Source organism: Populus trichocarpa, chromosome 17 (assembly GCF_000002775.5).
Source record: "Populus trichocarpa isolate Nisqually-1 chromosome 17, P.trichocarpa_v4.1, whole genome shotgun sequence".
Classification (NCBI taxonomy): Eukaryota; Viridiplantae; Streptophyta; class Magnoliopsida; order Malpighiales; family Salicaceae; genus Populus; species Populus trichocarpa.
The window spans coordinates 12,250,136-12,274,456 of NC_037301.2; the positions used below are offsets into that span (position 1 = coordinate 12,250,136).

At 34.2% G+C, this 24,321-nt stretch overlaps 4 protein-coding genes and 1 pseudogene across 4 annotated transcripts; 3 read left to right on the forward strand and 2 right to left on the reverse strand.

Annotated features, from left to right (window-relative positions):
* The first annotated feature begins 3,003 nt into the window (after window positions 1–3,003).
* LOC18099491 (uncharacterized) lies at window positions 3,004–4,651 on the forward strand. Its single transcript, XM_006383387.3, has 4 exons — window positions 3,004–3,294; window positions 3,421–3,736; window positions 3,817–3,976; window positions 4,120–4,651. Exons 1-4 carry the CDS (start codon window positions 3,118–3,120, stop codon window positions 4,586–4,588), a joined length of 1,122 nt encoding a protein of 373 aa, XP_006383449.2. The 5' UTR covers window positions 3,004–3,117; the 3' UTR covers window positions 4,589–4,651.
* Window positions 4,652–4,748: 97 nt separating this feature from the next.
* Window positions 4,749–9,508, reverse strand: LOC18099490 (uncharacterized). The gene is made up of 10 exons (XM_006383386.3): window positions 9,280–9,508; window positions 8,496–8,688; window positions 8,319–8,404; window positions 7,536–7,620; window positions 6,986–7,064; window positions 6,691–6,821; window positions 6,454–6,540; window positions 6,195–6,307; window positions 5,507–5,637; window positions 4,749–5,155 (listed from the first exon to the last, which is right to left on the reverse strand). Exons 1-10 carry the CDS (start codon window positions 9,336–9,338, stop codon window positions 5,043–5,045), a joined length of 1,077 nt encoding a protein of 358 aa, XP_006383448.1. The 5' UTR covers window positions 9,339–9,508; the 3' UTR covers window positions 4,749–5,042.
* A 5,396-nt stretch (window positions 9,509–14,904) lies between these two features.
* Window positions 14,905–17,856, reverse strand: LOC18099489 (transcription factor bHLH75). Its single transcript, XM_006383385.3, has 6 exons — window positions 16,873–17,856; window positions 16,639–16,758; window positions 16,407–16,472; window positions 15,747–15,815; window positions 15,567–15,644; window positions 14,905–15,341 (listed from the first exon to the last, which is right to left on the reverse strand). The coding sequence occupies exons 1-6, from the start codon at window positions 17,242–17,244 to the stop codon at window positions 15,249–15,251; spliced, it is 798 nt and encodes a 265-aa protein (XP_006383447.1). The 5' UTR covers window positions 17,245–17,856; the 3' UTR covers window positions 14,905–15,248.
* Window positions 17,857–18,044: 188 nt separating this feature from the next.
* LOC112324680 (uncharacterized) lies at window positions 18,045–18,951 on the forward strand (annotated as a pseudogene).
* A 1,835-nt stretch (window positions 18,952–20,786) lies between these two features.
* Window positions 20,787–23,064, forward strand: LOC18099488 (40S ribosomal protein S7). The gene is made up of 6 exons (XM_006383383.3): window positions 20,787–20,944; window positions 21,712–21,796; window positions 21,886–21,959; window positions 22,081–22,204; window positions 22,434–22,616; window positions 22,733–23,064. The coding sequence occupies exons 2-6, from the start codon at window positions 21,722–21,724 to the stop codon at window positions 22,850–22,852; spliced, it is 576 nt and encodes a 191-aa protein (XP_006383445.1). The 5' UTR covers window positions 20,787–20,944; window positions 21,712–21,721; the 3' UTR covers window positions 22,853–23,064.
* The last annotated feature ends 1,257 nt before the right edge of the window (window positions 23,065–24,321 follow it).

Sequence of the window (24,321 nt, forward strand, 5' to 3'; positions counted from 1 at the left end):
CAGTTGGAAAGTTACTGCAGCAATAGGTGCATAGTCCTTCATGTCTTGAAACGGAGAACATGGCAGCCAAACTTCAGATCAATCCTCTTTAAGAGTCTGACACTTCCCTTCAGCTGTAACAATGTCAACAATTTCAATGGCACCAGCAATCTTCTTCGTTTGGCAAAAAAAAAATAAAAAATGTCAACCTCTTCAGTTACTTTCACAAAGGCATGTAAAAGTAGTTAAAGATTAGAGCTATGGAATTACCTGCCCAATAGCTCCAGTATTCATGCAAGCAGCTCCACCTACAGTCCTAGGAATTGCTCCTGCAAATTCAAGACCTGTAAAACCTTCGTTGCAACATTGTCGAATGAATCAAAATCCGCTTCCAACACTATAAACTTCATGCTCTATCTTGTCCAAGAACTCAATCCGATTCTATACGACACAACCATCAAACCCCAGATCGTCAAAGAGACAGATTGAACCTTTACCAATAATAAACTGTCTGATGGAATGTTGATGACAGTATCTGCACTCTTCTAACCATTAAGAAAGTATATACTGTTGCACGAGAAATAAAGATCATATGGCAGTTGAGAGATAGAGATAAAGAAAGAGACCTGAGAGCAGAAGCAAGCTGGTTATGGTAAAAAACTTCAACAAAGTAGTTACAAGGGCCACCATTGCCCCCAGGTGCTGAGATCCTTCAACAATTTTTATTTTTTTTATGATTTTAATTCTCATTTACTTGTTTTTTATTTTTATTTTAGATTTTTTTATATAAATTTATGAACTTAAATTTTTTTAATTTAGTCCTTCAATTCAATATTTGATGATAATTCAAGTTTTGGCCCTTAATATTTTAGTTTTAAATTTTTATTCTTGATATCTTTATCAAATTTTAATTTATTTCTAATTTTATTATTGAATTCATAATTTTAATTTTTTTTTTAATTTTATCACTCCGGTTTACTGATATTTTTTTATATTTTTTTTGTTCATTAATTTTTTTTCTAATTTTTTTTCATCCTTTTCTAGAGATGGACAGTCAGTATTCTTTTTTCCCATTTTTTACCTATGATGTGGAGCCGTTATTATTATTATTATTATTTTAAATACACTTATATCGTTTAGCCAATCATCCTTTTATGCTTAAAAAAAAAACAGGCCGGCGAAGCACAGGCAGGCGATCTAGTGGTGACCCATTGTAAAGCACAAGCTTCTCACTATTTGTAATGTGGTACTGTCACCGGTAGCATTGTGTAGTCAAGGCTGCTTCCATTTGCTCAGTCTTTCTTCTCGATCAATTTCACGTCATTAGGCTATCTTATTAATTTCTTTTGGTAGTGCCACCTGTCAGGGCTGATTGAGGCATAGTTATAGAATCCGGTATTGCTAGATAAGTTAAACTTGGGAGCCCACTGATGTGGGATATAACATGGTCTAAGTCAGAGAGATAATCTATTTTTTTTTTAAAATATAGTTTTATATTTTTTTATTTTAAAAAAAATTATATCGACCTAAGTCATCTTACTCGACCCACATCCTAGATCTTGAATCAGCTCCATCATGAGTTGGATCTTCTAACTATGGATTTGAAGATTTTAAAAAACAAAATTGCATGTTTTTTTAATATTAGAAAAAAAACATGGTTTTAAAAAGAAATAGTAAAATAACACAGTTTATATATGTTGCGATTGAAAAACACGATATTCAAGCTTGTCGCTATTCATAATCACGTTATTTTTATTAAAAAAAATGTGAATGGAGATACACAAGAGGAGAGAAGAGGGATAAAAAAAACCTAAAGACACATTGAAACTCGAATTATAACATTACTGGTACTATAAAAAAGATCTTAACGAGAAGAATCCAACGACACCAATAAATATCATCAACAATGATCCAAGTGTGTTACACTTCACGTCCAGAGAAGGTGAGTGGCTCTCTTGCCTTTGGTGGCATGTGTGTCCCACTCGAGTAATCGTTTGGTGCGTTAGATTTATCTCATCGAGATTTTTTTATGGTACCGATGGTATCATAATCGAAGCTTTGGTGCATCTCTTGTGTCTTTTTATTTTTCCTTTTTTTATTTCTCTCTCTCTCCTCTCTCTCTTTAAAAATTATAATGAAGAGAGGAGAAAAAAAGAAGACCATGGACTCACATTGAAACTCCAACTATTATATTATCAGTATCATTGAAAAGATCTTTACGAAACGAATCCAATGACATTAATAAAGTTCACCAAAGATGAACGAGTGAGTTACACTTGTCGTCAAAGATAAATGAGTCACTTGCTGTCTTTGAGTGGCAAGTGTGATACACTCGGGTCATCGTTTGTGACTTTTCTTGATTTTATTGGATTCGTCTCGTTGAGATTTTTTTAATAGTAACAATAATATAATAATCGGAGCTTCGGTATGTTTTCATGATCACTATTTTTATTTTATTTTTCTCTCTCTCTTTTCATGTACAACTCATTTCTCTATATTAAAATTTAATATTATGATTATAAATAGTGATAAACATGAAAGTCATACTTTTCAATTACAATTTGTATTTTTTTAAAAAAATTGTGTTATTTTATTAATATTTTCAAAAATAAAACATGCTAATAATATAATAATAATAATAATAATAAATAGCAGGATTTGAAGCGGTAAAAATGTTGGGATTGCCACTTCGTTGATGATTATAAGTCCAAAGCGAAAGCTTCCTGTGACTTGTGAGTATTAAATATTTAAAAATGCTATAGTTTTTATTTTTAAATGTATTTTTTTAAAAAATAGTATTAAAAATTAAAAGAAATATATTTTAATATATTTTTAAATAAAAAATATTTCTAAATATAATTTATACCATTCACGTATGTATGCAATGATGTCCGTGAGTTTCTTATTTCCCCAAAAAAGGAAAAATATCCCTTGAAGTCAAAGCTGACACCGACAAGAGATTTTATTTCTACGTCTAAATTCTCGATGACCACTCAAAATCATGTATTTCTTTTACTATATATTTTTTTTTTATGTTTTTCATGGCGTGTACTGTAAGTTCCTCTCATAGCCCTCTCGAACTCCTTAGAAAAATCTCCCCCTTCTTCATCCTCATCAGTAAGTTAGTAACCCAGAACCATGGCCATGGCCTCGTTGTTTATCTCTTCTTCACCATCTTTTACTCTCCCTCCTAAAACTTACACAAAATATCAAACAGCTTACTTTTTAAAACCCTTTTCTCTCAAAGCTGCTTCCACATCTGTTGATCAACAACCCACAATCTCTTTAGCCGATAAACAGCCCTCCCCCTTTAAGGTAAGAGCAAACCCTGTCCTGGTTTACAATTAGCTTCAAGAAATTTCTGAATTTTCGACTATGGATTCTTGTTGCTTGTTTTAGTTACATTCCTCTGACAACACATTTTTCTTCATCTTTTTTCAGGCAAATAGCTGGCAATGGAAATTCCAGGACAAGGTTTTAACTATCTATTATGAAGAACATGGGAAGGAAAGCCCTGAACCAACCAAAAACATTTTAATGCTGCCAAGTATTTCTGATGTTAGCACTGTTGAAGAATGGAGATCGGTAGCTGGGAACATTGTTCAACGAGCCAGTAAAATCAATTGGAGGGCTGTAATTGTTGACTGGCCTGGTTTGGGCTATTCTGATAGGCCTAAACTAGACTACAATGTTGATGTCATGGAGAAATTTCTGACAGACTTCATAAGTGCTCCAGATGGTCCAATGAAGCACTTTGGTGAGTTATGATTTTCTTTGATTATTGTTAGTAATATGGTGCTTCACTCATACTTAAATGAGTTTCTGCAATTAATTCAGGAAATGATTTAGTCATCTTTGGTGGAGGGCATGCACCCACAATTACTCTTTGTGCTGCAAAGAAGGGTTTGGTGAAGCTAGCAGCCATTGCTGCTGTTGCACCCACCTGGGCTGGTCCTCTTCCTATTGTGTTTGGTCGAGATTCAACCATGGAAATGAGGTATCACAAATTTCAGTGTAGCTTTTACTTATCCTTGTAGCTTTTAATCAGGAAATGCTGTCAGCTGCTTCTCTGTATTCTATTATAGTTCTAAGATTATAAAACTGATCTCTCCACTTCACTGCTCATGTATGACTTGCCAGGTATGGGCTGCTAAGGGACACCTTAAGGACCCCAGGCGTTGGTTGGATGATGTATAACGTGCTTGTAAGCAACGAGAAGGCAATTGCATCACAGTACAGATCCCATGTCTATGCAAATCCTGACAATGTGACTCCTGATGTTGTTGATAGTAGAATTGCACTGACAAAACGAAAGGGAGCTCGTTACGCTCCTGCTTCTTTCTTGACAGGTCTCCTTGACCCAGTTAAATCCCAGGAGGAATTCCTTGAGCTCTTCGCAGATTTGGATGGAAAAGTACCGGTTCTTGTTGTGTCAACCAAAAGTTCTCCAAAGAGGTCAAAAGCAGTAATGCAAGCACTCAAAGGAGCCAAAGGGGTCAGTAAATTTGTTGAGGTTCCAGGCGCTCTTTTGCCACAGGAAGAGTATCCCACTATGATTGCAGAGGAGCTTTACCAATTTTTGCAAGAAAATTTTGAATTTAACATTTGATATCAGAAAGGTCTTTAATCATTGTTCCATTTATGAATACAAAATTGATGAAGTTTCAAGACATATCAGATCATCTACACTTGAGAAGAATTTGATACTCTTTTCAATCAATCTCGCACATGCTATTATTTCGTCTAACAAACAATGAGCAAAGTCAATCTGGGAGCGAGAACTGTTCAACATCTGGGCATATGTCAGTTTTGATATGCGTTTACATCATTTATATACACATCAATACAAAAATTAATCAGCCACTTGTTAGACAACAAAAGCAAAAATGTGAGATTTCAGACGTTACAATTCCACTCATTCTTACTCAGTATACCGTGAAATGTTTCACTGGCGTCGAAAAAGGAGATAAATATATAAGAAATGGTAATTGTCTCCTAGCTGTAAACACTTGCTCTAGCTGTTGTGTACACGTGAAAAACTTGCAAAAGAAATACAGCATACTTCAAGTAGGAAGTGGGGACATCTGACCTTGATCTTCCAACACCCCATCCAATGGTTCAGATTGCTGAAAAGAACCCTTTTTACCACGCTCCAAAGCAGTTGCCTCGTAAATCCCTACAGCATGACACAAACGAGGAGACCATGAGGGGTGTTTATTTCTACCAATGTGCTAGTTTTTGTTCTTCATTGTATCTATGTTCAAATGGTTTGGTTAGTGGTAATAAACATTTATGTGGCATGCTTTTCCTTTTCTTCTACTCCAGTTTTTGAGGGAAATAATAAGCTTCTCGAATATGACATCTATCAAAATCTTTTACATATTCTAGTCAGCTTATCCACCAGTCTGACCATAAAAAACAAAGGATTTGTCTCTCTATTGCAGACTCGATAACTTATTTATGAATTGCAAGGAATTTCCCATAAACAATGAATGGAGAAACATAAATGAAAGACTTTTAAACATACCAAAGCCCAAGATCAAGGAACATATTATGAAGCCTGGAAGAGAAAAATCCATATTGTAGACAATTTCCATGACAATGATGCATCCTCCAGCTGCCATTAGGTGCCTTGGTGAAGAGAACACCATGTGCAGTCTGCAAACAAATATAGTTCTTTTGATCACAAGAGTGTTCTAAATAATTGTCAAACATGCAACTTACATTTACTTGCAAACAACCAGCATCTACATAAATGTTCCATTAAGAAAATGAAAAAAATCCACTTAATTCTTGAATTTAATACAAAAGACAACAGATTCCATAAAAGAAATCAGCGAGTGCATAGAACACAGTCATGAACAAGCATAAGCATGATAGATAAAATTTACGTGTCACAATAACAAAATGGTCCCCTTTATTGATGCATTTAGGCCTCTGCACTAGTATAAGCAACTGTAATATAACTAAGTGGCCTCATCTTCATGGACCTCAAGAAAATGAGAACCAGCTTAAAATCTTATAACAAAAATGCTCCAAGTGTATTTAGTAAATGTACCCTACCAAAGGGGCCTTGTAATTATGCCAAAGCTGAAGTAGTCAGCTATTGCATGCATTAAAACATATTTTAACAAACTAATTCAACAAAAGCTAGTCAAAACATGAGTATACTGAAAGGCTCAGCATCACTTGAGAATTGACCCAGAAAAAGGTACCTCTCCTCTGCAATACTGTCAACATAGAATATCAGGATAACTCCAAAAAGAGTAGTGCTGAGAAATGCCCAGGTTGAAAACGGCAGTTGTACACTGCTGCCAGAAGTTGATCCCTGAAGTACTCAAAAAATAAAAAATAAAAAGCAGAAAATTTTTAATCAGGCCAGAGCTCCATGGGGATTTAAATAAAGAAATAATTTCCAAAGCTTGATACAGTAAAATTAAAAATGGGACTAAAAATTTCAGATTTATATCTTACAATGATGAAGTCCCACATGGCCACAGGAAAAAGAAAACAGGTCGCAGAAGTAATGGTTATTGCATTAAGCCTCCTTTTAAGTTGATTCTGGCAACAAGGAATGGCCAGAATTAATATTAGAGTTTCACACAATGCCCAAAGGAAAAAGGCAGAGAGCTAATTAAGAGAACAAAGCTTAGCTGCAATCATTTGCCAACAGGGTACCAAACAATAATGTAAATGGATGAATTTTAACACCTTGAGTGAAACACGGCGTGCAATAACCCTTCTTAGAGCTGATAAGATTCCAGCAAGAATTGGAACTACCATTTCTCCCATACCTAAAACTTCCTCTGTCTGATCCTCAGTAGTAGGACTATCTTTGAATGGTATTTCCCATTAAGACAAAACAAGCTTGAAGAATTCTCACAATAAGAATAGAAGGCATAAAAAGAAAGAGGAAAAAAACCCAAACAAGGAAACTAATGCTAGTAAATCACTAAACCTTATTACTACAAATTCAATGAGAAAAATTGGATCTACACAAGGATATTAAAGGGTGAATATGTGGCCATGGCCCACCCTTGAGACAAGAAGTAGAAAGACGCCAACATCGCAATGAGCCCACCAACCTGAAGAAAATGAGGAAGCACCCATTATCTTCTAGATCTTACACTGATTGCAATTAAATGATATAGTGCATGTGGTCATCAGATTGCTATAAAATTCAAAACCACATGTTAAATGAAGATGCTATTGAGAAAGAAGAGGAGATGGAATACAATAAGGAGAATAAGGCATCCCCCAAGTTAGTACAACTCAGTTATCTAATCTCTCTGATGTCATAAAGATCTCCCTTGACAAGTATATATTAATTGCATTTAGAATCCAACCATAATGAATCTCTCGCCGCTACAAGTTCAATGGGCTCTGTTCAAGCATACATGAATATAAAAGAACCACAGTAGCATCTATGTTATCAGGCATCACATACTAGTTAATGACCTCTTTTTTTAAGTAACCAGTGGGAAATGATTTTGACTCGGAAAATGAGAAGCATGTCACTTAAAAACTGATGTGCTCAAAAGCACAGAGACCATAACCTTTTTCCAGATATGGCCCTTCCGTCCATATAATGCAGCAGATAATACTCCCAGAACAGCACCAGAATACTCCGCCAAGATAGCTCTGGAGTCATAACAAAGAATTAATTTACTACAAGTCTATAACTACAAATAAGTAGAAGAATACACAGAAAAAGAAAAGGCAATCACAGAAAACAAAGAAAACAGAAGAATAGGGCACTATCCCTTCAAATTGGTATTAATAAGAGATTCTAGGTGCAAATTCCTTAGGCATCCTGGAATCTGTGAGCTAGAGAGCTTCTAAAAATTTGGATAAAATTATCCTCAAGTCCTATTGAAAGAGATTGCATAAATATATACAAGTTTCAAGTAATTTTAGACCTAGAAATAAGCAAAACACCACTAGTCAGTGAAACTACAAAAAACTTTGGAAGAATGAACAAATTCACAACATATCAATTAAAGATAAATCCTGTAAGAAGACTCTTTACTACCTTGACAAGACAGGAGATAGTCCCAGGCAACCATAAATTAATTTTGGAGCACGTTTTAAAATGATTTGGCATTTAAGCTTAATTTTTCAGAAGCCTCTAGTATCTTGTGCTCTATTCAAGACAATTTACAAGTGTATATACACCTATAATCATCAGTAAATAGGTGGTCATTTCTCAAATTGCCAAAGTTGAATCTCCTAGAGCACCCCCCGCCCCCCAGCGCAGAGAAAAAGAACATTTACAATCGAACAAGCCACTTGAAACTCCAGAATACTAATTTCAGATTCTTCAAGTTGTACAAGCATACCTAACTGGTCCACACGACTTAAGTCCCTTTCCCCACAAGATGAAGTACAAAGCTGTTATCACACCATTTATAACAGATGGAACTACCTGAACAACAGTTAACACCATTTAAGAATCAGCTAGTGCATACTCCCACATCAATATCTGAAATGAAAAGGACACATTTCTAGTCATTCACCTGCTGATTAGAGAGTGCTCTCCCCTTCCAAGGCTTTTGCAAAACTAAAAATAGGATTGACGATGGAATCAAACAACTGAATATAAAAAGTACCACCGAAGCTCCAGTCTGAGACAAATAGCGGTACATCGAATAAACTGACCATATTCTCAAGAAGTTGCCAATAACATGGATGATCTGCAATGGAGTGTGACTACACCGAAATACCAAAAACAAAATCATTGATACAAACCGCTTCCACTATATCAAGCATAAACACATTGAAAAAGAAAGCATAAAGCATAAACAAAACAGCTTGAGCACTCAATGGGTAATCAAACATGCTTCCATGTTAAACTTAAAACAACCCATTAGCCAGACAATTTCGCATCAATTCACAAGAAACTGAAACCGAAACCATCTCAACCCCACCAGAAATGCACCAAAATCATAAATTGCCGTCCCTCCAATAAAATCCCATCATTCAAACCTAATACAGTTATTACTAAACTATAGATTTCCTTAAGTAAGCTCCAAACAGCTATCACAGCACTAAATCAAGCACTTGTTACAACCATTACTTTGTTCTTTATCCTCAAAATTACCTTAAAACCCCAAACAGAACTGACCTTACAAGATTTCCCAATAAACCCACCTTAATAACAACCTCGAAAACTCAAAAAAACAAACAATCTTTCTTAGCAGCTTACACTAAAAAAAATCATTCAATCAAAACCAAAATAAAGAGGCAAAGAGAGACATCATTAGGGTTAGGGTTTTAGAGAGTGAAAGCGATTTTGCATACCTAAAATGAGGAGAAGATCCTACTCCTCGATCTTCACTAATTTGTCTTGGGGTCATCATTTTTAATCAAATTACTAGATAATGTGATCCAATGCCAAATTAATTTAACAGGGAAAAGAATCTGGGTGAATAGTGTTTTTCTTCTCGTCAGTGTTTTTTCACAAAAATAAATAAATAAATAAATAAATAAATCCAAAGTTGAATCTGTCTCTACTCTCTTCTCCAGTCTTCACTCTTCGATTTCTTCCTCTTGAAGTTGAGAATTTTGGGCTCAATCAGTTGTTGGGCTTTGACCTCTTCCTCTTCTTGGCCCACTTATCATAGGCCCAATAATTAGTTAGGGCTTCTATGGACTTTGGCGGACTCCATCCAAGAAACTTAAACAAACAGTATTATAAAGTATAGTCATTAAAATTATGACTAACTCTCCCATTTGAGCATTGCCTTTGCAGTTGACTGGAATGTTGTATAAAAATGAACTTTTTTTTTTTTTTTTTTTGTAAGAAGCTGAAATGAAAGATATTAAACTTGGTTCGAGTTATGAATTGAATAAATTAACTCGAATTAATTTAAAACGAAATAGTATCATGTTAAGATTTTTCTTAATTTATTTTAAAAAATTAAATTAAATTTTAATTGGTAAATAAAATCTTGAATTTACATGTTAGCTCGCTTGGTCATGTTAACTCTCATTTAATTTATTTTTTAAAAACCAACTTAAAACAGGCGTTGGATTAATGTGCAAAGTTTTACTAGATTTGTATCATATATGTATTTTTAAATTAACCAATAACTATAGCAATTAACCATATTACAAGGGGGGAGGCAAGCTTTATATATATATATATATATATATGTGTGACATTTAATAACTATAGAAATTAGAGGTATTTCATGCACAACAAATGTGGACAATTGAAAAGGGATCCGATGTAAGGAGCACAAACATATCTTGGTAGTCACTTCAATATCACTCTTTCTTGTTAAAGCACATTAAAAAATAAAAATAAAAATAAAACTTTAAGAGGCAACGTGAGTTCACTCTTCACCATCGTTACAAATAAAACCAAGTCTTATCAGTGTTTTGGACTTTGGTGTGGATTGTGCATAGTATAATTCACAATAAAACAACTAATAAATCCTTCAACTATATAAAAAAAAATATAAATATACACTTAGGGATAAAATTATATTTTTCATATATTTATTGCAATGTAATTGCTCTCATTTCCTTAAAAAAAAAACACATCTAATGTCTACGTCTGAGGAGTGTTTTTTATTTTTTATTTTTTTGTATTAAATAATTACCGCATAGCTCTTATGATCAACTTTTTTTTAACTAAAATCAAGATGCATTTTAGGTTTTTTAATCTCGGTTTTCTTAAAATTATCTCATGGAATCAAGAGTGTTCTAGTCTTTTTAAAATTAAAAAAAGTGGTTGGTATGTGCGGAGCACGCGCTGGCAAAGGTGAGACGCTAGTATTCTTTAGGCGACGTGTGTGATGCCTCCCGATTGTTGTTGGTATCACGCCGCCCTCTACACGATGGGTCGCATGCGTGTTGATCTCCATGGCATGGAGGAGTTCTGATGATAATTTTTCTTCACCCCCTCTTTTCTCTCTCATCCACCTCAAAAGGTATGTCGACATTGCAAAGTGGCCCTCAATCATTTACTTGTATCGAATTTTATTTATTTATTTATCTTTTAGTTTCATCCCTTAACATTTGATTTTTTTATGTTTTTTTTATCAAATTTAATCTTTATTTTTTTATTCCTATTTATTTTGTTTTTAATCTTTTTTTTATTGATTTTATTTTTCAATTTAATCCCTAATCATTTGATTTTAATTCTCTTTTTTGTTTAAGATTGATTGAGAGCAATTTGGTATTTTTTGTATTTCAGAAGCATAGTGTAAAGACTATAATACTCTTAAAAACTAAAACTTTCAGACTTGTAACCATGAACATTTTGGTATTTTCAAACTGATTTTTAGTAATTAACAAGTTGACTTAGGGGTGATTTCATCTTTTTATAAATATAAATATTAACTTTTTGAACAAAAAGTGGATGGTGCGTGCCTTACACGTGTCAGCAAGAGGGCGACATCCGCAACCTTTGAGCGGCGCATACGCTGACATTCCATATCCAAACACCGCCTTCCACGACGACTTTGAAAGTGTCTCGTTATGATCTTTATAGTGGTGTGGCACAAGTATGCAAAGCCGCAATGGTTGGGTTCTTGTAGAACTTTTCTTCTCCTTCCTCTTTTCTTTCTCTTCTCTTGCCAAAATATAAATGTGTCATTTGTGTTTGTTTTTTTATTCAATTTAGTCCTTATTCTTTTGATTGTTATTTGTCTTTTTTATTGTTTTTTTTCTTCAATTTTGTCCCTCATCATTTGGTTTTATTTTATTTTTATATCAAATTTGATCCTCATTATTTTTATTGTTTTTTTTTATCATTTTCTAATTGAATTTCTTTTTTTTAAATTTGTCCATCAACATTTGATTTATAGGAATTGATTTTCGTGGTTTTTTTTCTTTCATTTTCCTTTCCATGATGTTATCTTGCCCACATAAGGAGTTAAACTTGGTTGATTTAGATTTTTTTTTGTTGCTTTATTTTTTAATTTTTTTTAGTTTCGACCTTAAACATTGAGTTTTTTTATAATTGATGTTCATAGTTTTATTGAATTTGCTTTTGATAGGGTTACCTTGATATCACAACTAGATCACATATTTGATATGTTAACATGGATCAACTCATATCTGAATTTTTTTTTTTTACCTTTTTTATATTATCAATTCTTTTTATTAGAAATTATTGTATTTTTTTATTTATATTATTTAAATTAATCAAACTTATTAAATTCAGTGAATCAATAACCCGATTCTCAATAATTTTTTACTTTTTAGAAATGCTTGTGTTACCTTACTTTTTAGAAATGCTTGTGGCCAACGGCATAATGCGGGCCCTATCTAATATATGTCTATCCTTAGAATTGTTGTTTTATAGTCGGCCCTTGTTGACCTATGAGCTATGCTGACTCTGGTTCAGCTAGTTTCAAGCAATTAAGATTTCTCCTTCTTATATATATTATTGATTTCGGTACCTCATTATTCAGATTTTTTTTTTTTAAAAAAAGGTTGTTACTAACTCTAACTATGATAATTATTTTTTATTCGTAAAAAATTTATATGATTATTATTTTTAAAATATATGAAATTAATTAAGATATACTGATCTGGATATCCATGTTAATAAATAATAATAATAATAATAATCACTTTATATCAAGGCTCAAATCAATCTAAACTAATAAAACAAAATTAAAACATTAAAACAAGATTCGTTTGAAAAAAAATAATTAAAACAGTATTAAAATAAATAAATTTTAACTAGTTGAAGATTGAACTCATCAAATTAATCAAATTAAATTGGATCAATTCTGGATTGATTTATTTAGACTTAACCAGGATTAAATCAATTGAATCCTAATTTGATCCACTGCTGGGTAGAACAGATTGAATTTAATAATAGTGATTATTATCATTATTTTGCTTCTTAATAAGAACAGTGTTGATACTATTTTAATCAACATCAGTAGCCTTCACTAGAAACTGTCCCACCACTCCACTTCTGATTTTGCACGCAGCATTAGCAAATTCATAGAAACAGGGTTAATTACTGTTGTTTGTTCTTTCACATCCGAGAGTAACTCTCACAAGAGGCACTGTGGGATTTCAAATCAGGAAACTTTGGAGATATATTTATATCATCTTCTTGTCCCCTGGTATAATGCACCTTAAATTATTGAATTGCAATACACCTTAAAATATTCATAAGAAATTATGATATGGACTCTTGGTCTTTGGAGACAGCACCTTTATCAACTATCAAGTCATCTTAGAATGGTATTCTGGGTCACGTTTCGGAGAAAGGAAATAAAGTAGACTCGTGATTGTTTGGTTTGCTTTGTTGATCTACTTATATAGAGTGTAGATAAGATGTTTTATCTGCTGTTCTTGATTTCTTTAAGATAGTTTTCTTCTCTGTTTGCTGTACGTTAGGTATGGGAGACGTTGATGATCAATGCTACTGTGCTGATCCTTGTTCATTCGGCTCAATGGACACGTTGTCGACACAGGCAATTTGCCTGTGTTCATCGTGCATGCACCAACAAAAAGCCAAGTGATGAAATTTTTTTCAAAAGGGAGTCAAAGAAAACAAGGGTATTTCAGATAGTAGAAGCTTTTAAGATTCTTAAGGTCATTTTCCTTTAAGAAATCTGAGAACCCATGTTGCTGTATCATCTTGTGAGCATGATATGGCCCATTCAAGCTGTCTTCTATCTTATATCTTTGGATGCAATGCATCTGTGAATTTATTCGCTTTCTTCAGTGCCATAAAATTATTCTCCAACTTTTTCATTACACTCATCCAATTCTATGAATTGGCAACATCTATGAGATTCTGCTCATCCATATGCTTGTAGGACCTATAATTCTGATAATCCGTTACATTGTCTGTGTCCATTTATCGTTATTGTTGTATGTCACAAAGTCTATTGTATGATTCTGTTTGAAGTCTGCTTGTCCCTTCAACGCAAACCGCGCTTTTCATCTGATAGAAACTCATCGATAATGGAAGAAAACAGTGCTTAAGGTCAAGTAATTATTATCCAAATAACATGTGTTTTCCTGCAAAGATTTATCTAATAATCTCTTTTTTTTCCCGGTCTTTACCAAGGGTATCTCCAGCCCTATTGGGCCTGAGACTAATGGTCGGGAGTGCGAAGGTTATGCCCTCCCAACAAATACATTTCCAGGAGATCGAACTTGTGCTCTCATTTTATCCGGGGTAGAGGCCGCTATATGTTGCCATGATTTCAATGTTATTGAGCCTTGATGATGAAGCAATTGATTATATGGCGATGCATTTCCGATTGATTAGCTTTTGAACTATTGTTGTTTACATAATGCATGCAACTATGATTGTTGCTTGGTTAAGAAGTATGATGGAGGGCAATGGCATGACAGAAGCCTGCCACCTAAAAGAACAGACACCAGAGAGCTAACAAGAGAATTATGGAACATTGCTTGTAAAGTATATTTATTACATTGGACTTATCTTTGAATCATCTCTAGCTACTTGGAACTGTTTTTATCTTAAGGATTTTGATCATCATAGCAGGTTTTGCTTTAGCTACTAGTAATTTGTGGATAAGATTGATTTATGCAGGTGGTAGTCAAGGGGAAGTCTACTTGATCTGATCCATAGGGAAACAAACACCAATTACGTTCACATGTTGCTCTGTAAGTATGATTGCGATCGTGAATTTGCCTGCATATCCCTGGTATATGGTAGGAGTATAGAGATTGCGTATCTGATATGCATGTTCCCTTAAGATCATTAATTAGATTCTGTTGACAGGTGCAAAATACACTCTTTCTCTTCCTGTTTCTTTGTCTCTTGCACACCAAGAGAATCATGAACCACATGAAAGTGTCTGGTTAAAGGGTGTGACAGACTCGCCAACTGGCCCAAACTCCAAATTTCAAATCATCAAGTGGGTGCATGTATAATTTTGTCACAGAATGGACAATGAATGTACAAGCAATACATAAAGCCAAGAGAACCTCCTGAATCAAATTGATGCTTAACTGCTCATGCCGACAGGGCATATCAATACATAGGATGTTACACACCACAGATCACTAAAGAAAGTCAAATTTGATATATTAAAAAAAAATAAGAAGAAAAATCAGCCCCCAAATTGGACAAGTAAATAGCAATATAATCTTCTTTTTTTGTACTTTATTTCTAGACATTTTCTGTGATGTAATGCAAATATCTTTAGCGTGTCTGCCACATAAATACAGACATATTTGATTTATGGCAAAGGATGATAGCTAGGGAGCATATCCATGTGCTTTATAGCGACAAAGAGTAATTGCCAAAAATGCAGTCAAATGGACCATGCAGAGTGGAAGCAAGTGATTTCTCCATATCTTTCTCTCAACCATTTCTGTGTCTTCTGTGCTTCAGTTGAGTCTGTTCCCTGCACAATTAATATTCCAGCTTCAGTCATTTTATACAAGCACTCAGCCTTTCAGGTCACCACAGTTAGAGATACATTGCAGACTTATTTGAGATGGAATTTGCAGCACATAGCGACCAAATTATGTAATCAACTGCAGGTCAACATATTAATACTTCGGGTAAAAATAAATAAATAAGGCAGCCTCCTAGCTACTCAAGATTCAATAAGTTATTGTAAGAGCACCTGAGCCCTCTTTGAAGATTCTGTTAAATTGTTCAGGTCATTAGAACTACTTGCAGCTGCAAGCTCCATGGAAAGAAACTGAATTTTGACAGAACAAGGTTAATCAAAACATGTTAGGGTATGGAATTATAAGATGAAACTGTAAAAATATTAGTACCAGATTCTGTCGTGGGAAATTACCTCAACTTGATTCTGCAATGAATGTACATAATTGATTATCTCCTCTAGCATAACTGCCATCCCCATTGACTGTACATTCATGGACTCATATCAGCTAATTTTACCGAATAAAATGATATGAATAAAATAGAATGATGAGATTCAAACTCGTGACCAGCTAGTTAAAGCTTTAATAATATTAGATTTTATTGAAAAGTCCAGATTAAATGGACCTGTATAATCTAAAACTATATCTTCATTATCTAATCTAAATGAATCCATAACATATTATTGAAAAGTTATTAAGAAATTAAACCTTTTTTAATCTTTTTTTTTTAATCTAAAAGTCTCTTGAAATTTCAGCTAATCTAATGTAGGAAAAATGATATTAAAAATCTGTTTTTTACTTTCTCTTTTTCTTTTTTTTCCAAGGGCTTATAAGAATCTTGGTATTTGTGTTCTTATTTAATGTGAGATTCTAACATCCCTCGTGTCAAGTTATTAGGTAACACTCCAAGATATAATTTATATTATTTTTTAACACTTATGATTTTAATCAACTAATTTAAACTTATTTAAACTTGAACTCCAAATATGCAGGAGTACATGTTTTTAAGAGTTATTCAATATTAATACATGCATGAATTATAATCAAAATTAAACTTGTGCAAAGGTTCTTACCCTGTGGCATCCAGGAACAAGATCTTGCAAGCACCTTAACTTGTTATTGATTTTCTCTCTTCTTACCTGAGACAACAAATAGAAACATATACAGTCAGATTCTTCAGTTCATGACTTTTATTAGTCCATTCCTGTTCTTATTTGTTAGAAGAAACAGTAAGCCTAACCAATGGTTACAATGAGGCTTTATTGACGAAGCAAAATCTATTCAGTCAAAAACATATAAATTTACCCTTTCTGCTATACTGTGACTGTCTGTTGCTTGGCCTCTTTTAGCTCTAACATGAATAACTTCCTCTGCTTTGTCCCCTTCTTTCTCTTTGTTTTCACCTTTCTTACTTCCTCCTAGGTTCTAAAAACACCAAGAAAAGGTACCACTCAACTTTATGTTAAACAAAGGCTAGAAGTTCAAAGCTGAAATTAGAAAACAAATGGTAAAAACTTCAAGAAACAGACAGATACATACGTTCTTTTTCTTTGTTTCGTTTGTAGAGGCTGTAGGAGAAATGTAGCTGCTGGTTGATTGTTCCATTGATTTTCGCTTCTTGCTGTCATGGGAATCATTTTGATTCAAGGTAACAGTATGAACAACTGTTGCTGTACTCAAGATGTCAGGATGGAAAGTACTTGAAAGGTTGTTGTGATCATATGTTGCTGTAAATTCAGGTTGTTGGCGGGCCAACAAAGAGTCTGCTGAGAAGTCAGTGATGCTGAAACTCTCCAAGATGCTTGGATTCATCTCTGGAAGATGCTTGAGCATTTCCATGTTCATGTCCATCATCTCTGTCAAAGGCTGAGAAGGCCTAAACCTCTGCTGATATTCTGCAAACTCAGCCATGAAGCTTAAAGGGCCTAATTTTGCTTATAAAAGAGTTTTGGAATAGAATTTATAAGATGCCAACATGGTGTATTATTAGCTTAACAGTTTGTATTATTAGTGCATAATTGTTAGTAACTTGGATCTTGGCCATTAAAATATGATATCAATGGAATTGTGTTTTGCTTTACAGCTAAGCAAGTAAAAATTGAAAGCACAGGAGAATTACAAGTGGAAACTGAATCTGGATTTTATTGGTAGGTCCATGCAAAGGATATACACATGTATATCCAGAAGTGTAGGTCATATATGTTTCTAAAGTGGGCCTTAAATATTAAAAGAACTATGATAGAAGTACAACACTTCTTTTTTCCTTCGCCAAAAAAGAAAAGAAAAGAAAAAAGTTAAAGCAGAAGGAGAACTTCCTTTCTAGCTAGCTTGAGATCAACTTGAGACCCTTCATCATTTACTAAAGAAGTGATATAGGCAATCTTTTGAGCAGCAGATTAGGAGCATGCACTATTTCAGCACACAATCCGCCACCAGCTCTACTGTGTAATGCTGACAGTAACTTGTTGCAATCAATAATTCCAGAACATAACTCAGCATCAAACAAGTATATGTGCTGGCAAAAACAGCAATATAAGCTGGCAAAGGAAAATATATTTATGCTGATAGAGTTGCAAGTTTCTGAAAAACCAGACAACCCGGTAACAACAAACAGTGAGCAAACACCACAAGACAACTGCCTTCCAGATATCACGCATAAGCAGTAACAAAACTATCCAATGACAATTCTGTCTACAATAGAACTACTGTATGTTATGCACTAAAATCATGTTTTATAAAACAATCTTTTGTAGCTAATGATCATAAAACTCAGCAGTGAAGATTTGTTTGTTTGTAATCTCTGTTGTCATTTACAACAAACTTCTAATTAATTGATCTGTCACTCACATGTAACTGTAAGAAACCAAGGATTGCAGGGGCAAGGACTAACGGAAAGGCTAAACAAGCCATATAATATTGAGAGAAAGCTGTGAAGGTTCAAAATTTAATGTGGTAAACGAAGATTTGAAAAGAAAATAGGTCAAATGAGATGTGATTACAAACGCTTATCAGTGAGTGAAAAACTGAGGTTTTCTATTAGTTACCTAAGCTTGATAGCAATGGCTGTATTTTCTCCTCTCTTTCTATCCCAACCAAGCCTCAACACCCCCAAAATGACCGTAAAATCCCTTGCTGTCCTCAACAAATCCTACAAAATGCGGGTCCCTTATGAGATGAAGAAGGAGCAGACACGTCTTTTTCGACAACTCCCTTCTGGTCTGAACATGGAAGTGATTGAGCAAAAGGGTCTTGTTTTCGCAGATAAAAAAATAATAGAGACCCAAGAAGCAGCGAAAAGAACCCACCTTTGGTTTTTGTTCATGGAAGTTATCATCTGCTCGGTGCTGGGATGAGCACTGGTTGCCTTTCTTTTCATGGTTCGGCTTTGACTGCTATTCTGTTAGCTTGTTGGGTCAGGTCACGTCTCTGTCATTCCCCTCTCTTACCCACGACCGTTTATGTTTCCTGAAGTTTGATTTTTGAATTCTTGGTTTCTTAATTATTGTTATGATTTCAGTATTAAGGGTTTCATGTTCTTACAATTTACATTTTCATCTAAAACATGACATCAGAATTTCTTGTTCTAATTTTCTAGTCCCAAAGAGTAAGATTGGCTGATCAAACAAGACTATTCAAGTGATAGTTATCTTATTTGAACCCATGAGCAGGTGACGCGCAGCTTTGCATTAAGGCTTTTCAAACAGATCTTTCACTCTGTAAGGAAACATTCTTCTCATCAACGATGGAGGATCATCTGGTGACGGTTAGTTTATATAGTTCTTCTCCATATCCTTAAAACCTGGTTTACTGTTCATGTTGTTCGAAATGACAAATGGACAATGAACAATATATATATCCATGTGGTTTCATGTGTCCATGGCTCTGTTGATTTAAGCATATGTTGCCCTAACAAAATATGGTATCAGACCCGGAATTGAGCTCCTTGGTGTTCAAAAATACTTCATGCACGACCTCGCTAGAGCAGGAAGCTTACTTTATGTCAAGAATTTCTATTTCTTTTTCAAAACTAAATTACTTAGCCTTAAAGATAATGACTTCCTCCTGGAAGTCCTTTCAGGATGTTCAATATTATCCCTTTGACGTGGATATGGTACCAAAAAGTTGGCAAACTCAAAATTCATCCATGGAATTTCTAGTTTTAGAATGGGATATTTTTTAAAAAATGTTAAAAAAATTAAATTAAGTATTTTTAATGTTTTTGTTTTTAATGTTTGATGTTAAAAACTATTTTTTAAAAATTTTTTATTATTTTAATATAGTTTCAAACAAAAATTATTTAAAATAAAATTTTAATTACACTTCTAAACAAGCAAAACACTGAAGTACCATTTAGAATTTCATTAGTCATGACTATATTTAACATTTATTCATTTTTTTGGGGCAGTTTATAATAAATAAAAAATACATACAATTTTGAAAATTGCCCATCAAAAGTCATGCCCTTAGGTACTAACTTTTAGAGTTTTTTATGCTATACGCTTTACACTTTGTGTTTGATTAGTACAGATATTAAGCAATTAAAAACATATTTTGAACAAAAGAATTACTGGGTCGAAATATCAAGATGCCAACCTTGGAAACCCACCCATTTAAAGTATGAAAAAAATTAATTTTAAAAGTTTTTTTCATGTGAAAATATATTAAAATTATTATTTTTTTATTTTTTATATTAACATGTTAAAATGATAAAAAAATAAAAATATTAATTTAAAATTAAAAAAAAGTTGATTTGCTTTTTAAAAAAATATGAATAATTCTTGTCTCTTTCAACCACCAATAATTAATGAAAGAAAGCTCAAGATGTTTTACATAATTTATTTAATTCTACAAAAACGATAGCCATGCTGATGCAAATAATAATTTTTTCCCAAGCTAGGCCAACATTTTTCCCAACAAAATAAAAGGAAAGAATGAGCAGCGATTAAATATTTGAATTAATAAAAAAAACTTAAGAAAATATTGCAAATGAAAAAAAAATACTATTATTAAACTTCATCTATCCCATAGTTTTTAAAACCCGGCCCGGCGGGTCGATCCGGGACCCGGGGGCTGAAACCGAGCCGGGTTAAAAAAAACAGGGGAAGAAAAAACCCAGTGTGACACGGAGGGTTGACCTGGTGACCCGGTTGACCAGGTCAAAAACCCGGTTGCAACCCATTGATTTTTTTTTACTAAAACATCTTCATTTTGATTTTTTAAAAAAATAACTCGGGTAACCTAGTGACCCGATCAAAACCTGGAATCCAAGTCTTAGACCAAGCCAGCCACCAACCCAGGTTTAAAAACTATTACCTATCCTATAAATCAGATCTTAATTAAACTATTATATATAATTCAATATAAATTTCAAGAAAAACTAATCTACAATAATAGAAAAGTAACAATGGGCATTGCCGTATGACTTTGCCGGCCCAAATTAAAAATAAGAAGCCATGTAAAATTCCCTCAACTAATCCTAACCGTTCAAAGCATAGCCAAACTAAAACCCTAGATCTCCCTCTTATTAAACCCAAAAGACAGCCACTTCCTTTCATCACTGTCGTCGTCTCTCACCAGCAGCATCGGCAGCAACCTGGGCGCCTTCTATTTGGTAAACTTCATAAACACTAATGGGTTCTCTTTAAATTCCCTTCTTATTAAATGCCAAGCCTTCTAATCAGAGACTTTACTTGCTATGTATTTGCTTGCTGTGACTATTTTAGCTTCTAGATCATATGGGCTGTTTTTTTATTCTTGTTCATCAACTGCTTTCTCGTTAAAGATTGAATCTTGACATCTGTTTTGTTATATGGCTCCTTTTGTCTCCAAAAGGAAATGGGTTGTTTTTATTTTCTCTTACTTGGCTCTTATTTGAGAGCTTAAAGCTGCTGTCTGGTGTGTACTTTTGTGGTCATCTACTGTGTAGAAACCCTAGATTAGGCTGATTCATAAACCTTGCCATTTGCGTATGTGTGTGCTTAGATTTGATGCAATGTCATCGTTTTGTTTATAAATTGAACGAAGATAAAATGTGAGTGGGCTGTTAGGATGATGAAAAGAGAAGTCGTTTTTCTACAGCGAATGACTTGTATTGATCGAGTTTGGAATTATGATAAAAAAAGAAGACAAGTTTGGAGTTTGGTCTACCTTTTGTCGTTATACCACTTGATGGATTCATCATTCATGGAAGTTTTGTTCTCCAACTTGTAGTTTATTTATTGAAAAATGTAGAAGGAAACTTATTGTGGATGTATGACTCGAAATTAGGTCCCATTAGGTAGACAACTCACAAAAGAATGTGCAGATGTCAATTGTGATGAATTTGACTTGACAATTCTTGTTCGTTATTGAATATAATCTCTTGCTGTTACTATTTAGATCTGCGAAGATGTACACCACAAAGAAGAAGATCCAAAAGGACAAGGATGCTGAACCCACCGAGTTTGAGGAGACAGTTGCCCAGGTTAGATCCTTAGGTTTCTATTCAAGTACTTTGGATTCTTGGATTAACTGAGTTGTCTATGATGTATTCTATATGCTTTTCCTCTGCAGGCTTTATTTGATTTGGAAAATAGCAATTCAGACCTGAAAAGTGAGCTAAAAGATCTCTTCATAAATTCTGCAGTGTACGTAAATAATTGTATGCTTGCTTGTTCCTAGTGAAACTTTTCTGTCTTTTTCTTTCAATATTCTATTTTCCTTCTGGTGCCAGTATATTTTCTAATCTAAACTTTGTAAATTTTGCAGTCAAATAGATGTTGCTGGAAATCGTAAAGCTATTGTCATTTATGTTCCCTATAGACTGAGGAAGTCTTATCGCAAGGTTCATCTTCGCCTTGTTAGAGAGCTGGAGAAAAAGTTCAGTGGGAAGGTAACATTATCTTGTACTCTTAGTTTTCTACATCTGTAATGGAGGGGCAGTATAAAGTCTTGAGGGTCCAACCTCAAGGCTGCAGGCTTAAGTCCCTATAGGAAGGTTGCTCAGCATTTATGGTTCCTTATCATGATGAGTATATAAAGTCAATCCCAGTTTCAGCTCAATACATGTTTGAATCTGAATTCCGAGCTATGTTTCAATTGCTCCTCTGATAATCCGGCAGGATGTTGTTCTGCTTGCTACCCGAAGGATTGTGCGTCCACCCAAGAAAGGCTCTGCTGTTCAGCGCCCCCGTTCCCGCACCCTAACTGCCGTGCATGAAGCCATGCTTGAGGATTTAGTGTATCCTGCTGAGATTGTTGGAAAACGCACCAGATACAGGATTGATGGGTCCAAAATTAGCAAGGTAGTCTTGACAATTTAAGTCTAAGGAACTGAAAATTGTAGTTGGTATTGTAATCTCAATAACCATAACCTCTGCCCTTCACATGAATTCTCTTTTTATATTCTTGTTTGTGTCAGATCTTCTTGGATCCCAAGGAGCGCAACAACACTGAGTACAAGCTGGAGTCGTATGCTGGAGTTTACAGGAAGCTTACAGGAAAAGATGTGGTTTTTGATTTCCCCGTAACAGAGGCCTGAAGTTGAAGATTATTTGTACTTCTTTTTTATTCAAGAGTTCTATAATTGCAGCAGATAGGATCCTACTTCAAATTTTGACTCTTGAATTTGGTTGAATGTCATTTTGAATAGGATAAAACTTTCTTCGATGTTTCTTTTACTATGCACTTGAATTTGGTTGAATGTCCTATGGATTTATCAAAAAATTCATGCGGATTGTTGGTTGTGGAAAATGTCACTTCCTCGGAAGTTTGGTTGTAGGTGATTTTGCGTGCTGTTCTTGCATCCCATTGCAGTCTGGCTTAACAGCTGTGTAGTGTTTGGGGTATTAATGGATGCATGAGATGCCCCTTTCCTCTTGCATGCATGTCTGTTTTACCGAGGCCTATGGCTAGAGGAATGATCAAGCATGTTGTGATTGTGTTTGGTCGGATTTATGGCATCCTCGTGGAGCCCTCGTTAACAAATATGGCAAGAGCGTTGGTTCTGACTCCTCCAATTCAATGGGTTTGAATATTGGACTTGGCCTGCTGACAGATCTGGAAGTCTTGTAAATTTAAGCGTCTTTGTGGTTCTTCTATCTACCCTAGCACCAAAGCTGCTGATTCTATGGGGTGTGCATCTCGAGAGGCATGTTTTCTATTAAAAGCACCTGGGAGGCTATCAAACTAGTTTGCGGATCCTTTATGATTCGAAGACATAGCTTTATCCCATGGCTTGCAGTATTTGATAGATTGGCTACAAGGCGAAGGCAGCTTAGATGGGGAAGATCGAGTGATGACAAGTGTCTATTTTGTAACAGTTCTTCAGAATGTAGAGATCACTTCTTTTTTCTTGCCCTGTTACGATGAGTGTATGGCAGGGTATTCTCAATTGTGCAAAGACAGGTGGGAGATTGGCCGATGGAGTTTCAGTGGGCAGAAGCAAGTTTGGAAAAGAAATTCTTCAAGTCTGTATCATTCTTAGGTCGGCATAGTACTCTTATATTTATCATTTATGGGCGGGCCGAAAGACGTAGAAGAATCCACAAAAAATCAAAAATATTAATTTTAAAAAAAATTCAAAAATTTTTTAAAATATTTTTAACCGCAAAATACACTTGATAGCCATTTTTCATCCATAGACAATGACATGTAGGCTTATGTGAATCTCCTAGCCAAAAACAATTGTTTATGTTATTTTGTTCACACACATATTGTTAAATTATATTTATGTCACATATTTAAAAAAATGTTTAGATTGAATATATATATATATATATATATATATAAGGTTAAGTGAAATGTTTTAGTGATTATTATTATTACGAGGAGGATCGCCCTCCCAATTCAAAGTTTTTTTTTTTTTTTTTCTGGAAGTTGTGAGCTATTATGAATTTAAACTATTAACTATTTTGACTATCTAAACTCTAATAGTATTAAAAACAAGTCAATAGAAAGCATGAAATACTAAAATCTAAAATATATAAAATACTTTTTTTTAATTCGTGT

Bases quoted from the DNA above. Each gene is read 5' to 3' on its own strand.
- LOC18099491 (XM_006383387.3), top strand. From the start codon at position 3,118: ATGGCCATGGCCTCGTTGTTTATCTCTTCTTCACCATCTTTTACTCTC. The intron at 3,295-3,420 runs GTAAGAGCAAAC...ATCTTTTTTCAG, and splicing joins AACAGCCCTCCCCCTTTAAG to GCAAATAGCTGGCAATGGAA. The intron at 3,977-4,119 runs GTATCACAAATT...ATGACTTGCCAG, and splicing joins GATTCAACCATGGAAATGAG to GTATGGGCTGCTAAGGGACA.
- LOC18099490 (XM_006383386.3), bottom strand. From the start codon at position 9,338: ATGATGACCCCAAGACAAATTAGTGAAGATCGAGGAGTAGGATCTTCT. The intron at 7,621-8,318 runs GTATGCTTGTAC...TTATGACTCCAG, and splicing joins AAGTCGTGTGGACCAGTTAG to AGCTATCTTGGCGGAGTATT. The intron at 6,308-6,453 runs GTAAGATATAAA...TGAGTACTTCAG, and splicing joins CCATGTGGGACTTCATCATT to GGATCAACTTCTGGCAGCAG.
- LOC18099489 (XM_006383385.3), bottom strand. From the start codon at position 17,244: ATGGCTGAGTTTGCAGAATATCAGCAGAGGTTTAGGCCTTCTCAGCCT. The intron at 16,759-16,872 runs GTATGTATCTGT...TGGTGTTTTTAG, and splicing joins ACGAAACAAAGAAAAAGAAC to AACCTAGGAGGAAGTAAGAA. The intron at 15,645-15,746 runs GTAATTTCCCAC...GTCAAAATTCAG, and splicing joins CATTGCAGAATCAAGTTGAG to TTTCTTTCCATGGAGCTTGC.
- LOC18099488 (XM_006383383.3), top strand. From the start codon at position 21,722: ATGTACACCACAAAGAAGAAGATCCAAAAGGACAAGGATGCTGAACCC. The intron at 21,797-21,885 runs GTTAGATCCTTA...TTTCCTCTGCAG, and splicing joins TTGAGGAGACAGTTGCCCAG to GCTTTATTTGATTTGGAAAA. The intron at 21,960-22,080 runs GTACGTAAATAA...TAAATTTTGCAG, and splicing joins CTCTTCATAAATTCTGCAGT to TCAAATAGATGTTGCTGGAA.